This window comes from Camellia sinensis, chromosome 5 (assembly GCF_055761805.1).
Source record: "Camellia sinensis isolate YWXY chromosome 5, ASM5576180v1, whole genome shotgun sequence".
NCBI lineage: Eukaryota > Viridiplantae > Streptophyta > Magnoliopsida > Ericales > Theaceae > Camellia > Camellia sinensis.
Window position 1 is genome coordinate 164,830,806 of NC_138965.1, and position 17,786 is coordinate 164,848,591.

General features: G+C 29.8%; 1 protein-coding gene across 1 annotated transcript; it reads right to left on the reverse strand.

Annotated features, from left to right (window-relative positions):
- Window positions 1-1,006: 1,006 nt before the first annotated feature.
- LOC114288093 (aldehyde dehydrogenase family 2 member C4) lies at window positions 1,007-16,295 on the reverse strand. The gene is made up of 9 exons (XM_028231579.2): window positions 16,017-16,295; window positions 9,122-9,264; window positions 6,286-6,669; window positions 5,391-5,480; window positions 4,830-5,003; window positions 3,859-3,996; window positions 2,762-2,899; window positions 2,571-2,632; window positions 1,007-1,812 (listed from the first exon to the last, which is right to left on the reverse strand). Exons 1-9 carry the CDS (start codon window positions 16,117-16,119, stop codon window positions 1,539-1,541), a joined length of 1,506 nt encoding a protein of 501 aa, XP_028087380.2. The 5' UTR covers window positions 16,120-16,295; the 3' UTR covers window positions 1,007-1,538.
- Window positions 16,296-17,786: the final 1,491 nt, after the last annotated feature.

Below are 17,786 nucleotides of genomic sequence, written 5' to 3' on the forward strand. Positions count from 1 at the left end.
ATAATGGAATTCTAATAAATAAATAAATAATCATGCTCTTCTAATTACAACATATTACAAACCTAAAAAAAATATGCTGTATTCAATATTCAGATTATGCCATAATTAAAGTGTACATCATTTTGGAATTTTCTGGAATTTTTCTAAAATATTCTGGAATTTTAAATAACTAATAAACACACATAAAATTAGAAATAAAAAATCCAGAAACTGATAAACTGAGACAATATTACCAGTAGATAGTAAAACATTTCAGAAGTCCACAATAAAAATTTCAACCCCAGAAAATTATTTATGCAATACTAGAATCATTTTAAAGCATAAAAAAAATGAATTATTAACACAGAAAAAATATTTTTTATTTTCGTAAAATTTTCAAAATTTTACAGAAGATATAAAATTTAATTCTGAGTATAACGGTACCAACTATGCTTAAAACAAAGCTATAACGAATAGATTATGGCCAATTAACGCAATTTAGAATTAAAAACAAACAAACAGAGCCTTAGAGCCAAGCCAGGCGTGAAAAACGGCTCGGCTCGGCTCGCCGCAGCTCAGCGCAACTCGGTGAGAGTCGGCTCAAGGAGTGGCTCGGCGCGGCTCAACCCGCGGCTCGGTGCTCGGCTCCAGCACGCGGCGCGCGTGCGAGGCGCGGACGGCGTGCGCGTGGACAGCGCCGCTGACGCGCGCGTGATGGCGCGTGCAGGCGCGTCAGCAGGGCATCCGGCGCGTGGGAGCGCGTGGCTGCGCGTGGTGGCGCGTGGCGCTGCTGGGAGGCGTCATACAGTGCGTGAATCACACGCGCCGCCTTCCCGGGTGTTTTCTGGTCCGATTTTTGTACTGCCGGACTCCTTTTTTCAAAATAAAACCGTTTATGGTATAAAAAAAGACATTAATGAACATAAAAAATATTTATGCTCTTAATCTAATCAAAGTAGATTTTTTCCTCCTTTACAAACATTCATGTATATAATGTAAACATACCCATGTAAAAATATACACATGATTAAAGGAAACACGAAAATATCCATCAATGGCTCTGATACCAATGTAAATCAAAGTACAAAATATGCAGCGGAATAAAATGTTTAGATCATACCTTTTTTGATCTAAAACCTCGTGGATAAATCACGTGTTTCCTGAATCTAGACAATCAACCCAGCAGTGAAGTGATATTACAATATTGAATATCACCCACACAAACCACAGTGCAAATGGCTTTGATCGTTATTTTAGGAGAGAGTCAGTATCTTAAAAAAAACAAACATACGTTGTTTTTCCACTTAATCACCCATATCCCATATATCAGATATATAATCTATTTATCTCATTTATCCATTTGTTAAATGAGATAATATCTGATATCTATATCATCTATCCATATCATGATATGATAGATATATATCCTGAGTGGCTATCCAAATAGGTTTGAATTCAAATTCAAAACCCATTTGGATGAGGTTCAAAAGGTTCTAAGGGTCATGCCATATGGGCGTCCAATTTCTAACAACTTATTAAGTTGAGAGAGAGAGATGGATTTAAAGCCAAGGAGAATTGTAGATGGGAGTGACAACAGATTTGACTTGAAGATACTTGTCAAGAGCATCCATTCCCAAATCTCTTCCAAACCCACTCATCTTGAAGCCTCCGTAAGGGCAATCCATGTCAAATGCAAAATAACAATTGATCCAAATGACTCCTGCCCTTATTGATCTTGAAACTGTATTTGCCAAGTTTAAGTCATTTGTCACAATCCCTGCTGCAAGCCCATATCTTGTTGCATTTGCTCTCTCTATTGCCTCTTCCACAGTCCTACCAAAATGTATATATATATCACATCACAATGTTGAATTTTCCAACCAATAATGCTAGTGCACAAACACAGAACACACAAAATGTACAGAAAATCATATTATGCGGTTAAGAATTTTCTTTTAGGTATGGCTCATGAATTTCAACTACACAGTACATTTTTTTGTGTGTTTTGTTTCCATGCATTTAGCATTTTTATTTTCCAAACCCTTCGGGAAGATGTAACGAAAACTGGGGATTCTAAACATGGGAATAATTTAGGCTTAAACTCTAAAGTTCGTTAGACTTATCACATATCTCATTTTAATGATTTGAAGGGTTTATTTTGTAGGTTTCTATGCGTGGAGAATCTACGGAAAAAAAAGGACAAATTATGCTGGTAATCCCTCTTTTCTTATGTCATTTTGGTCCCTATAATTTCAATTGACTTGATTTTGATCCTAAATTTATGATTTGGTTTCAATTTAATCCAGTTGATTATAATTATGGGTCATATTTTTAGAAGCAAAGTTCATAAACGTGCTCAACTTAGTAAGTTAATCTTAACTAATTTAGTGATTATTTTCTATTAAAAACACTAATAATATTATCAATTGGACCAAATTGACACAAAATCTAAAATTAATTATCAAAATTGAGTTAATTGAAAGTGTAAGGACCAAAATGCTTAAAAATGCTTTCTTACTAAAACAATATCAGTTATGATCTTTTTTTTTTTTTTCAATCTCCAACAAAATGCTCTATGAAATTGAACTCACTTGAATTTCATGAGTGACATGACAGGCCCAAATATTTCCTCCTTTGCAATTACCATGTTGTCCTGTGCAAAGGCCATATATGTATACATAAGATCAATGAAATTAATGTTAAACTTCACATAAAATGCACTTTGTGCATGCCATTCAAGTATGAGCAATTGTAATAAAGTTGAAAAAGACTCAATTATTACCTTGACATCAGTGAAAATTGTTGGCTCAATATAGTATCCCTTTTGGCCACAGGGCTTGCCACCAGTTAACAATGTGGCTCCTTCTCTCTTTCCATGCTCAATGTATGATAGTATTCTCTCAAACTGGGTCTTGTCAACCTGCACCATTCATAATGTTGATTTCAAGCCATATATTTAACTGACTCGTAGGTGCTATTAGGGCATCACATAAGTCACATTGTGCTACACATTATTCATAGGTAGACAGTATCTGATCAATCTACTAGTAGATTTTTTTTTTTTGATTAACGAGTAAACTCTCCAAGCCTATACTCTGCCGACTTTAGAATCAACTACTTATTAGTAGATTCCACTTGTAAGTGTTCGTCATTTTGCAGCCTACCAACATGAGATCAATTATTTATTACGGTTATGTGTCACATTGTGAGTGATGGTGCACATTGACCACTTTATAAATTTTATTCTTATATTTTATTTGTTTCAGTTGATAATATTTTCTTGTGTTTGACTATGATCCTAAGGCTCAATTTGACCGGATTCAAATAAAAGGATTTGACATTGAATTTTATAAAATTATAAAGAAAATTAGTTATTGAAATAGATGGTAGCTCGTGTATTTTGTTAAGATCCTTGTATAAGTAAAATATATTAGGATTTCTTAAAAAGCTCAAATCCATTCTTAATATCTAAATCTATAAATTATTACAATGATTTAAAAGCTTTATACTTCTCAAATTATTAATGTCAAAATCATTCATTTCAGATCCACAAATCCAAAGGGAGCCTAAGAATGATCATGTTGGTATATGTGGTAGTGGTGGTGATAGGGTGGCAGTAGTGATAGTAGGGTGGTGGTGTTGGTTTGTGATAATGAGTGGCAGTGTTAGTAAGATTTTGATCTGTCTCATTAGATTTAAATGTGATAAATTAATGAAAGTATTTTAGAAGTTCTTATAAGGGAAAATATCAATTCGGTGTAAGTTCAAAAAAATAAATAAATAAATAAAATTTTAATAATTAGAGTTTTAAATTTTTTCATCAATCTGTAATAATTTTCTGAAAGTATCACTGAATAATAATTTATCTCTTCTAGTCACCTGAGGTCCATGACGAACAGTAGGATCAAAAGGATCTCCAACAGCCCATGTCTTTGCCTTCTCTTCCAACTTCTTCACTAATTCATCATAAATTCCTTCTTGAACAAAAACACGTGATCCAGCCACACAAATTTCTCCCTGCAAACAAGAAACCACAATAACAAAAACAAAAACACTGCCAAATGAGTTTTTAAGCTAAAAAAGTTGTTTCAAGGGTAAATTATGTCATTTGTCAATGTAGTTATTACTTTACCCATCAACTAAAAATTACTTTTGTTCAACTGACCTTTTCATTTGTCTTAATCTCAACATTCTCTTAAAATTCTGTTTTGAAAAGAGAAGGAAAAAGTGACCTGTAAACTATACACGCCAATTTTATGATCATACTACTAGGAAGTCTATATACACAGATGTGGATATATATATATATGTATATATTTAAATTTGATCACAAAATTGACACGTGGGTTTAAATATTTTATGTCATATATATAGATGTAAATAAATTTGCTCTTGAATGGCCAGTTTGGTCATAAATTGGTATATGCAACTCACTTGTCATTTTTTCGTCTTTCTTTCATAACAGAATGTTAATAGATGATTGAAATTGAAACAAGTTAGAACATCAATAAGCTAAAATGTAATAATTTTTAGCTGAAGAGAGCAAAGTAACAACGACCCATAACTAAGAAAGATAAAACGTAATTTACCCAATAAAATATCATCCCACTCTTACTTTTTTTCACTTCACTTTCCATCATCCTGATAATTTATCGATGTGTTTGATTTATGAATTTGGATCGAGATATAAAAAGGAAAAGAGAAAGAGAAAATGTGTGTGAAGGGTAGGTGAAATGTATCACATTTTACTTACCCTTTTCCTTTTTCTTTTCAAATCTCTCTCTAAATTCATGAACTAAACTCAGTGTAAGTGGACACAAAAAAGAAAGAAACACAAGAAGTGAGAAGACCTTGTTATACAGAATTCCGAGGAGAGCAAGATCAGCAGCTTTGTCAACATCTGCATCGTCGAAGATTATCACAGGGGACTTGCCTCCCAGCTCAAGTGATACTGCTTTCAAGTTGCTTTTTGCTGCTGCTACCATTACAAGCCTTCCTACTTCTGTGGACCCTGTAAAACTTATCTGAGAGAAAATACACACAACACAAACAAAAATTACACCTTCCATTAGCTATGATTGGATTAATAAGCACAACATTCTAAGACCACATAATTTGATCATAAAATCGGATATAACTCTCTTGTATGTGGTGAAACCAGAGGGTGATTTTGTCCGGTTCTATGAGTAAATTATGTGCATATAGAAGAACCATTATGAAAAAATTTCACATGCACAAAATCCAATGATGGAATTGGACACAACCCTTTCACAACCCTTTCACAATGATGGATCCCATTGAAAAGGTGGTGCCCAATTCTATTCCCATCAAATGTATAGATCCCATTAACAATGTTGTGTTTGATTCTGTGAACGCAAAAGAACTGATAAGCTAACATTAGCAAGAATCACCTTATCAATGTCCATATGAGAAGCAATGGCAGCACCGGCAGTTGGTCCAAATCCTGTTACAACATTTATGACTCCATCTGGGATTCCAGCCTTTATCCCATCCAACATTACACAGCAAAACAAAAGCAAAAACAAATAACTGTTAGAAGTGTGAATATACATATTTTACCCCGAAAAGAGTAGTGTGAATCAAATTGTCTCACGTTGAATAAATCTGGATCACACATTGTTTTTATGGGTACTTTATTTGGGCACCTAGAATTTGTGAAAACTAAAGTTTTGGAGACCATAATGCATAATTTTGAGATCAATAGGTGTATTTTATTAGGATTCCAATAATAATTAAAACAGGACATATGAAATTAGACCATTTAGATACAAACTATACATTAAAATGAAATTGACAATTACAATTTTGGAAACTACAAAAAGAACACACAACGCATATTTTAGAAATTATTTGAGTATTTTACACATTGTTAGTTATGTTTGATATAGGATAAATTACACCATTAGTCCCTATAGTTTAAACGAAGTATCATTTTAGTCTCCATAGTTTTAATTTGAACAATTTGAATTGTACACTTTCAATTTTGTTGCAATGTAGTCCTTCCGTCATTTACTATTAGAATTTGGAACTGAAAAGACCATGTGTAAACCTAGAAGGACCAATATATTGGTCTTCTAGTTTTGCACGCGTTTTTTTCTGTTTAAAATGTTAACAAACGCATGACGAAGGGATCACATTGTAACAAAATTGAAAGTGTAATGATTGAATTGTTCAAATTAAAACTACAAAAACTAAAGTGAAATTTCGCTTAAACTAGAGAGACTAATATACCCTTTGATTTATTTTCATAAAGTGAACCATAAAACCAACTATTTGCATGCATACCAGCTTAGCCAAATGAGCATAGCGAAGAGCAGAAAGGGGTGTCTGCTCAGCAGGCTTGACAATCATGGTGCAGCCAGCTGCCAATGCTGGTGCAACCTTCATGAAGAACATGGAACTTGGAAAGTTCCAAGGGATGATATGTCCGACAACGCCAACAGGCTCACGCAACGTGTACCCTTGAAGCTCCCTCGACATTTTTAATGTCTCTCCGTGAATTTTGTCTGCTGCACCGGCATAGTAACGCAGCATTTCTGCTACTACAGGAATATCCACGGCCTTTCCCCAACTGAACAATTTCCCGGCATCAATGGTGTCCAATGCAGCTAGTTCTTCTATATTTTCGTCGATTAAGTCTGCATATTTCATCATTATTCCTCGCCTTGCCTGATTACGCCTCCAATCAGGCCAAAAAGAAGAAATATTTAGCTAGTCACTACAATAAATTAATTAAGGTTTAAGAGATAAAAATTTAGGGATAAAATCACTTTTTTAAGACAAAATATTTGAAGGAGTTATGTGTAGTTCTTAATAAATGAACTTATTATCCAATAGATTCTATAATAATTAATGACATTTTTCATCAAACACTATTAAAAAACGTCACTAATTGTTAATTTTTAGCAAGAGTTTAAAAATTGTCACAAAAATGTCAAAAAATCGTCATAAAAAAATCACTAATTTTCAACTTTCAACAACAGTTTGAAAAATTCTTCACAGAAAAACGTCACTAATTGTAAGTTTTAGCAATAATTTTTTAAAATCGTGACGAAAAAAGTCAATAATTATCAATTTACAATGTCACAAAAAGTCACTAAAAACCACTAATTGTCAATTTGCAGTGTCACAAAAAAAGTCACTATGCATCAATGGCATCAATGGTGTATTTTTGTTCACTAATAACTCTGCAAATTTCAACATCATCTTTCGCCTTGCCTGATCACCCCGCCAAGCAAGTAAAAAACAAAAAACACACACACACACATATACACATTTAGTTACTGCACAAGTTAATTAGGGTAAATTAGGCATAGTGTCCTTGCATTTTTATTAAAATGCCTTTTGATCTCTTCACTTTCAATTGCAATAGTCAACTCTTTACACTTTAAATTAAGTTTCAATCTCACCATTCCATACATGTACTGTTAATAAAACTAACAAAAATTGAAAGTTGAGGGATCAAAGTAAGATTTTAGTGAAAATATAAGAATTAAAGTGAGATTTTAATAAAAATGTAAGGGTGTTAATGAGATAACAAAAATGTCACATATGATTCAAATAACAAGTTCCATCAATTTTGTTAACGGTAAATGGATGGAAAAGTAAAATTGCATTTTGACTTACAATATAGGTGATTAAGTAAAGAATTAAAATAAAATTTGATAAAAGTGCATAAATACATAGTGTAATTAACTCTTAAATTACATTTTGCACCTTATGTCATTTTCGTCTTTATATTTTTAATTGGGCCAATTTTAACTCTTAAATTTAGATTATGTGTAAATTTGATCCAATTGATATCGTCAGTGTTTTTGACGCAAAATAATTACTGAATTGATTGAGATTAATTCACTGAGTATTTTAGTTAAAATCAATGAAAAATGATATTTTAGACATTTTTTACTCATTTTTTGTTGGTTTTACTTAAAATAAATAGGTTAATGACTCACATTAAAAGCAAATCAAAAGATTAAGATTTAAATTAACAAAATTAAAAATTCGGAATTTATTTTATTATAAAAGTCAAATTCTGAGATTTCTTATAATTTTTTTTTATTTTAAAGAAGGATTTTCATTTTTGCCAATAGATTTGGTGTGCTAAGTAATTTGCAGTTGGAATTTAAAAGGAGAAAAGAGGCGAGGATATGATAAGGACATGTTGAAAATTGGGAAGAAGGTAATCCCTTGATTATGATATAATTAGCTTCCTATAGAAATTATTTTGATTAGTCCTTTAAATATACTATCATTTAACCACCCCCCCCCCCAAAAAAAAAATAATAATGTGCCTATGGGATGGCAAATTGAATTATTATTTGCATGAATTATCCAACAGTAAAATTGTTATTGAAATCATTTTCCTAAGTTAAATTCATATTAGACAATAAAAATAAATAAAAATAAAAACTGAACTAAAACCAATCTTTGAGACTGATTATTTGAGTTGGCAAACGATAGTCAACTCAACAAAATAGAGAGATGATGTGATTCAAATGAGATGATATAACTTAAATAGGATAGTGACTTTTTGACTTTTTAAATTTTTTGTATTATGCTAAACTAGGCCTGATTATTTGAGTTGACAAACGATAGTCAACTCGACAAAATCACATATGCCTCAGTAGGCAAAAATTATCACATGAGTCTATTGCACTATATGGTTGTGTTTCTGTTTAATGAGATTTTAAGATTTGTCCGTTATGTTTTTTTATTTTTTTTAAGACATTTAAACATCTAGATCAAATATTTTATCAGAGTGTTTAGTAAATTTTTTTAAAAAATATTTAAATCTTTAACATGTTTAAAACATTAAGCAATTACATAACTAGTATGATATTTCTAAAATATAGAATAATTACTCTTAACGAGATCATATATGATGGGAATTATATTATACACAAGTGCACATTACAAGAGGTACAAAAAATGAGTATGCTAGATACTCTTGTAACATTTATTTCTATAGGACAAGAGAGTTAGATCTTAATTGATTGATTTCTAAATAAAATGAACAATTAATATGTAATAGTCTACATTATTAAGAGTAAAATTAAGAGTGGTGTATTAAAATTTTAAACATTTTTCATTTAAAAAAAAAAAAAAAAAAAAGGTTACTTACAGAACCAGGTAAGCGAGGCCAAGGGCCATGATCGAATGCATCTCGGGCAGCCTTGACAGCTAAATCAACATCTTCCTTGTCTCCCTCTGCTATCCTTGCTGTCTCTTCCCCTGTTCTTGGGTCTATTGTCCCAAATGTTTTACCTTCGAAAAAAAAAATAAAAAAAATAAGGATATTTATATGGAAAAATAAAAGTATTGTACGTCAAATTTGAAATGTCATTTTCATTAGCGACGCCTTTTCTCCACTCGAAAAACTAAGGCCTTGTTTGGTTTGACTTTGAAAAAAAAAATTTGGAGAAAATTTTTGAAAATTTTGTTCGGTTTGTAATTTTTCTCAAAAAATTTCTAAAATTACTACACATCAATCAATCACTTTTTCTCTCTCCTCTTTCATTTTCAATCACTTTTTCTCTCACATACATCTACTCAATTACAACAAAATATCAAATCATCCCAAATTCTAAAACTATTTTCAAAATATACAACCAAACAAATTACAAAAATTTCTAAACTCTCTTTTCAAAATATTTTTTGAAAACTTATCTCTCAAAATTAAACCAAACAAGGCCTAAATTTTTATTTCAAAATTTTATTTTTTCAAAAACAAATCTGATAAAATCATTAAAGTGATTTGATTTTTTATATAAATGATTTCTGCACGTGGGGCTGCAAAATAAACTCCACATATAACGAAATTGAGACCGGCAAATGGGTTTCATGGATCCAATTAGACTTTTCTCTCCTTGGAAAAAAAACCAAATCCTAGAATGTAAGCCTCATCTGACCCTTTTTTTTTTTTTATAGATTCTTTACTAGATTTTTTTAATTTATTTTGCTAAGATTTATAATTTTTTTTAAAAAAAAACCAAAATTATTTTTTATTGAAAAGTTAATTCCAAACAATGATTACAAAATTTTAGACATAGGACATTGTTGACGTTGACCATCCCTAACCTGTGAAACTTTTGAACTCTTTTAACATCAGATTCATCTCCCCTATCGGACAGAAAAATTATAAAATATTCCTGAAACAAATTTGGGTGATTTTCTAAAATAGTTGTTATTGGTCTAAGCTATAAGATCTACTATATCTGTGTTACAATTTAAGAAAATAAAATATTAAAATAAAATGGAGTAATATTTAACGCTGTATTTAGTTGAAAATTTTAGAAATGAATTTGAAAAAAGAAAGGAAAGGAAAAAAGCGTGTGAAATTAGGTAAAATGTAAATATATTTTATTCATATTTTACTTACCTTTTATTTTTTTCTCTTCAAATTCATTCTCAAATCCTTCGACCAAACAACGTAAAAATATTGAATATATTCTACTAATCACACATTACCAAAATTTCTATTCTATGGGTCATTCAAAATAATTATTAAAAAAATCTCAATATTCATTAGTGGAAGTTTATTGAAATGAAATGAAACACAATGACAACTTCATTAAAATATTGATATTCATATTTAATTGACTATAAAATAATAAAATATAATTGTAAATGAAATCATCACTTACCATTAATCACCATTCCATCAATAAAGTCAAATGAATGACTTTCATTCCAACATACCTCTAGATTCTATGGTAAAGCAAGCCAATGTTGAAATTACTAATTAAAAGCGATAAATAATTAAGAAGACAAGTTATATAAAAATGATTGTAAGATTTTAAAATCCATTTTAATTTTTTTTCGGCAAATTATACTATTCTCTCTTAAGATTTGAATAAAATACAGTTAGTTTCATATTTTTGACATAATTACAACAATTTCTCTCGAGATTTTAATATTATCATGTATTTTCTAGTAAAATATATATTTACTTTTATTTATTTATATATATATCATCTACATTAATTTTGATACCTTTTAACTTTATAAAAATAAAAATTAATATAATTGTATCAAATTTATGAGACTAACTATATTTTTATTATATTTTTATCAAACCTCACGTGAGTATAATTTACCCTTCAATTATTATTATTATTATTATTATTATTATTTTGGTTGATGGAGAAGTGTTCATATGAGTATGCTTTAATATAGAAATGTGTTTTTTTCATATTCATATCTCAATATTACAGACTTTGAGGGGTTTGTAAAGCCCACCATGGGTCTTGTTTCGATAATCCGAACTATTCATTTTGCAAAGCTTTCAATGTATATCATCCATAAAAAAAATCAATTTGATCCAATAGTTGTAACATTTTTATTTTATCGCATTTGTCTTAAAAAAAAAGACGATAAATATATTTTCGAAATAGACTATCTATTTTTTTTAGAAACAAATACCATAAAATAAAAATGTCACGATTATTAGATTGACTTAATTTTTTTCATGAATTATATAGATTGAGAGTCACATAAAATGAACTATTTAAACGATATCCATGATGCATTTTTTGGGCCCCTCAAGTTCTCAAGTAGTGATATATGAATATTGAAGAAAAATAATTATACATATACTAACAATTTTATTAAAAAAATACAAATAGACAAATGTGATTGGTTATCAAAAAAATAATAATAATTAAACCGCCATTCATATTTGGACATGGATGTTTTTTTGTAAAATTATTAGTAAGATTTTAAGGCCCATTTTTGGCAACTTTGACTTTTTTGACTTTTTTTTTAAATCATATTACCTCTATATTTTTATATACATTTTTTAAAAAAAAAGTTTTAAAAAATCAAAAAATTAACTTTTAACTTACTTTCCAAAACAACGCTAGGTACATATAGTGTTCATTGAAGAAATCCAATCCTTTAGAGTAGTGTTTTGAAAAGTTGGTAAAAAATTAATTTTTTGACTTTTTTAGTCTATTTTGTTTTTTTTGTGGATAAAAAATATAAGAGATAATGTGACTCAAAATAGGTAAAAAGCTAAATGTTGGCTTTTTATTTTGTTTCCAGAAGACCTCAGAATTCTGTATTACAAAATTATAATGGAACATCTTCATTATATCCTATAAAGATTATAAAATAACTATAAAAAAATATCAATTTTTTTAAATTTAAAAATAATCATTAAATTTTTTTAGATAATTAGGCTTTGTTTGGCATGAAGGTTTAGTCTAAAAGATAAAATAAATTTTTTAATTCAATAAAAAAAATATCACATTTAAATCGTAATTATTTTATTTTATTTTCATATAAAAGTCAAAAAAATAAAAAATTTATTCTAAATAAAATATTTTAACCTTAAATTAAAAAAATAAAAAGGTTAAAAATCAATTCACATTTCAAACAAAGGTATAATAAAAATTCTTCCATTACAATTTTAAAAGAAAAATGCTTGGGAGTACTAATTAGTGCTCCCACTAATTAGGTGGTAGTGGGTCCTGCCATTAATGATGTGATGTTTTGGTCTTAAAGTTATATTTTTATTTTTTTTTACTTTTTTAATGCATTAGTGCTATTAGTGGTGATGTTTTTAGTATGATGAATCATTGTTGATTTTAAAATGGAGAATATTATCAGAAGAATCAAATTACGAGGGTAAGACAAAAGCCTTCTGCGTTGGAAGTATCAAAGCCGCTGATGCTGACCCAATGCCGACAAGGAAAATTACCAAACTGACACGCTAGTTTTTTGTCTTCAAAACTTAAACACGTGTGCTCGCACCCAATTCTTAGCCCTGCCACGTTTCTAGGCTGCTCCGCTCACTTGCATAATTCTATTTTTGAATATTTAAAAATAATTTTTGAATTATTGTTTTTAATAAATTATTTTATATTTTAATTTTATTTTTTAGATACACTAAATGTAAATATAATTAAAAAGTAAAATATTTACATAAAAATTTTAAAAAATATAAATATATTGAAATTTATATTTTTGTTTAGCAAATTAAAAAAATCATTAATTTTATACTTTTTAAGTATATTTAAATTAAATAGATTTAAAAAATAAAAATACACTGAACTTTTATATTTGTATTTAGTGAATTTAAAAAAAAAATTATCAATTTTATACTTTTTAAGTGTATTTAGATTAAGTAGATTTAAAATGTTAAAAAACAAAAAGATTAAAATATTTTAAAATTTTACTAAAAATAGAAAAACAAATTGAAAATTCAAAAAATGTTTTCTAAAACAAATTTATGTAGTGTATTAAGTATTTTTTTATTATTTAAAATAATAAAATTCATAATTTTTATATTAATTTTCAAAATATAAATAATCAAAGTGACACAATTGGCATAAAAACAATATTCTAGCATCACAAATAACCACTCCTCAGTTCGATTGCAAATAGTGTGTGTTTTATTGATGGGTCAGCAGTAGGGGTAGGCACGGATCGGTTGCGGTCACGAAATTTTCAATCCGTCATCCGTCCACCAGATTGGCAGATTGAAGAAAATCAATCCGCATCCGTCCGCCAATCCGGCAGATGTGGATTGAGTGGATTGGCAGTTTGGCGGATGGCTGCGAATCGGTTTGGCGGTTTAAGATTTTATAAATTTTCAACATAATTCAACTTGTGCACTTCCTCAAAAAAAAGAAAGTATTACAGTCAATGACTTAAAAAATTATCATAATCACTATATATCTCATCCAAAAAAAGAAAGTTTGAAACTTTAAAATATCACAATCACGGCATGGCTCATCCACATATTACAATCAGAGCATGATTCATCCACATAAAGTATTACAATTGTGGTTCTTAAAATATAATAACAATTCAAACCACCAAAATCATGAAAAAGGCAGTAGTAGAGATTGTTTCTGTATTATTACATCTATATATGTTTTTGAAAACAAAAACCAACCATCATATATCATATTTTCTATTTATTATTTTTAGAGTTAAATTTAAAAATCAAAAAATATAGATAAATAATACGTTTATTTTTTTCAATTCAAAAAATATATTCAAATTGAAAACTTTTTTTCAACAGAATATTTAAACTATTTTTCAATTGAAAAAACAAACAAAATATTTAAATAAATTGAAAACATAAAGTCTTATAAATTATTAGGGGTGCTCGCGGTTTGGCGGTTCGGTTGCGGCCAAAGGAATCTCAAATCCGCCATCCGTCCGCCAAATTGGCGGATTGGAGAAAATCAATCCTCAATCGTCCGCTCGTCATCATGCATCCGTCCAAAATGCGGCGGTTCGGTTCGGTTCGGTCGATTTTGGCGGATCGATATATCCGCTACTCACCCCTAGTCAACAGCTAACCCCAATTCTTTATTATGGCTCCGCCCTGCCTACCATACCGTTCCTCTCTCTCTCTCTCTCTCATTTGAGGTTATTATATTTCACACTATTTTTTACATGATAAATAGTTATTGTTTTCTTAAAAATCAATAAGAAAAAAAATACAATTTCATAAAATATTAAGTTGAAATTTACCCAAGATCACTACATAATTTCCCTCCTCTCTGTTAGGTGTCTAAACGGAAGTAAATATGATTCTTTTTGTGCCATTATTATTTGAGACCACTCAAAAAAGTAACACACTTGTCTCTATAAGTCATGTTAGAGATATTGAGAAATTTATTAAAAAAATTATCAGAAAAGCTTCATACCCCCACTGGGGGTCGACCCCCAGTGAGGTGTCGGCCCCGGATTGGTCCAAAAAAAAAAACTGTTTTTTTTTTTTTTTTTTAAGTTTTCAGCCACTGGGGGCGCGCCACGTCACTGGGGGCGCGACTCCCAGTGGGTGTATGGATCACGGCTCAAAAATTATTAAATACTCACATGAGTGTGACTCTCAAATGTGAATATTTTTTTATATATATATATATGTGAAATTATCAAGATATTTGTGTATTTAGATATCCATACACTGTTATTGAGAGGTAAAATTGTACACGAGTTCCAAAGCAAATTTATGTAATATCCTAATTTATTTCATATTAATTAAAATAGTGAGACTGACAATTTTTATGTTAAATTTTGAGAGGTAATACAACAAGTTATATATTAAGTGATGTGAAATATTGTTGTAAGATCACCTAATAACTTTTCTTGTAGAGATGATGTGCCGTATCTATACCCATGTGAGTGAGGCTCATTTCCTATCTATGTGAAAATTCTTGTTTGATCGTGGTGCTAGGACTGGATTGGATTTAATTCGAATTCAATCCGAAGCCATTTACAAAAAAATCGATCTGGCAATTCGATAATTTGAATTTATTTATTAAACGGATTGAATATATAAAAATCTAATCCGATCTGATAATCTGATCCGATTATTTTTAATTTGAATATAGAAAACGCAAAAAGAAAAAAAAATCAAATTATATAAAATTATAGCTCAATAAATAAATAAATAGATCAAATCAGATTATCGGATCGGATATCTGAAATTATTGGATATGAGATAATGATGCCTTATTCGGGTGATCTATAACCGGATATGAGATAAATGGATTCGGATCATATTCAAGTTTATCTTGATCGGATTCAGATTTTGACAAATCTTACATGCCTTCGCGGTGGACTTACACCATTCCAATTGGCTAGACCTCTTGATGGGAGGGCCCTGATGATAAGGCATCATTGTCAATTCATTAGATCATCCACCCATCATCAGGATGTTTGAGGCACCAGTTCACCTTGACTTAGAGAGTTGTAAACGACGAGTTGAGTTGAATTTTTAAATGTTTAAGTTTGTTTTTTAAAAATTAGTCGAGTTCAAGTTTGAACTGAGTTATAGTGGAGTTTCAAAAATCGAGTTCGAACTCGACTTATCAAATATTTGTTAAACTCGGCTCGTCAAAAATCTATCTCTTGGTGAAGTAAAAAGTTGGACTTTATAACAAAACTCATTTACAAACTAAAGGTTTTTTGCAATTAGATGTCAGAAACAAAAAGAAGAGAAAAATCAAAGCATCTAGAAAATAATATGAAATGAAAGCTTGTAAAAGAAAAAAAACCTGAAATGGAATCGACGAAATTTCCATTGATGAAGAGCTTCGTGAACTTTATTTCTGGAATCTTAACAAAACTCTCTGAGCATCCATTGCTTTCATCTGCCATTTCTCTCTCTCTCTCTCTCTCTCTCCCCCTCTAGTTTGTGCTTCTCTGTCCTCCTGTTAAGTTCACACCATATGTATAGCTTCTTAGGCTTCTTATTTTAAGCTCACACCAATGTCATTATATGTATAAATATATATACAACCTGACAAGTATGCTCGTCAAGCACGGAACTGTGTAGCGACTGGGAGCTTCTTCCATTTTTTATAATTTATATTAATTTTATATTAACAAATATTCATAAAATATATAATGGGAGATTTCTTAATTTTATAAAAATTGTTTTAGTAACTTTCTATTTCATTAATATTTCAGTGTATGAAAATGATCTTTAATTATTTTAAATTTTAAATAATAGAATCAATTTTATCGAGTCAATTTTATTAATATAAGAGGTGCATGTTACTTATTTTTTAAATTTAAAAAATAAAATGGTATATATAATTTTTTTTATGAGTAACACTAGAGAGTTTAAAATTTCACTTATAAATTTGTTCACAATAACATTGGAGGGGTTGGGTCTTAATTGATTTATTTTTAACTAAATTAATTGATGTCTAACATTCAACCTCATTGAATGTAAATTTAGAAATTATGTTTAAAAGGCTTTAAGAATTTGGTTGTTACCCGTGAAATCGTGACAGTCAACTTCCTATACTTCTAGTCAAATCTCACTTTAGTTCTTACATATGAAATTATGACAGTTAACTCCTTGTACTTATGAAATTGTGACAATTAACTCCATGCACTTCTAGTTAGGTGTAAATGTCTCTTTTTTGTTATTTCATCATATAAGTCTTTGACATAAGTCATTAATGTGACAATTATATGACTATAAAATGAGGATAAAAGAGAAAAATCACCCAAAATTTTCATCTATACACATTTTGTCCTTAAATTTACATCAAATTTTGATTGTACTCGATTAAAATAAAACACAAATTATGAATGATTCAGGAGATAAACTAGGGTTTTGCAAAAATTGGAATAATGAAACTTTGTTTTCTACAGTAACAAAGTTTTCGATTTCTTTACTACGTTTCTTCTTTTAATTTAAAAAATTTTATTTTCTTGTTCGTCCTAATTTTCAACATATGAACACATACACACATACACACACATATATTATATTATATAACTCTCACATGCTTATCACGTGGGACAAAGTATGTATTGATAGGAAATGAGAATTATTTTCCTCTTGCCCTCATTTCGTAGTTACATGTTTGTTATATGACTAGATTCTATTAAAAACTTAAATAATGGAGTAATAGAAGGGAAAAATTGACATTTGACGAGAAGTGTAGGGAGTTGATTGTTACGATTTTATGTATAAGAACCAAAGTCGGATTTGACCAAAGTGAGATTAATTGTCACGATTTCACGTGTGAGAACTAAAATGAGATTTAGTGCAAAGTGTAAGAGTGTAAAGTATAATTTATCCAAACTCATGATTTAGTCCCTAATAGCCAAGGTTCTGAAAAGCGGTTGCGGTCGCCGTAACGGTGGCGGTGGCGCGTTTGCGGTTGCCGGGTGTAAAGGCCGTAGCGTAACGGTTGCGGTAACCGGCACCGTGAATTTTTTTATTTTTAGCACAATTTAAAAAAAACTTACTAATACGCATATTTTTTTTCCATAATCATATTTATTGGGTTTAAAATAAATATTGA

Bases quoted from the DNA above. Each gene is read 5' to 3' on its own strand.
- LOC114288093 (XM_028231579.2), bottom strand. From the start codon at position 16,119: ATGGCAGATGAAAGCAATGGATGCTCAGAGAGTTTTGTTAAGATTCCA. The intron at 2,900-3,858 runs GTGACTAGAAGA...TGAATGGTGCAG, and splicing joins CTGTTCGTCATGGACCTCAG to GTTGACAAGACCCAGTTTGA. The intron at 1,813-2,570 runs GTGAGTTCAATT...ACATTTTGGTAG, and splicing joins ATGTCACTCATGAAATTCAA to GACTGTGGAAGAGGCAATAG.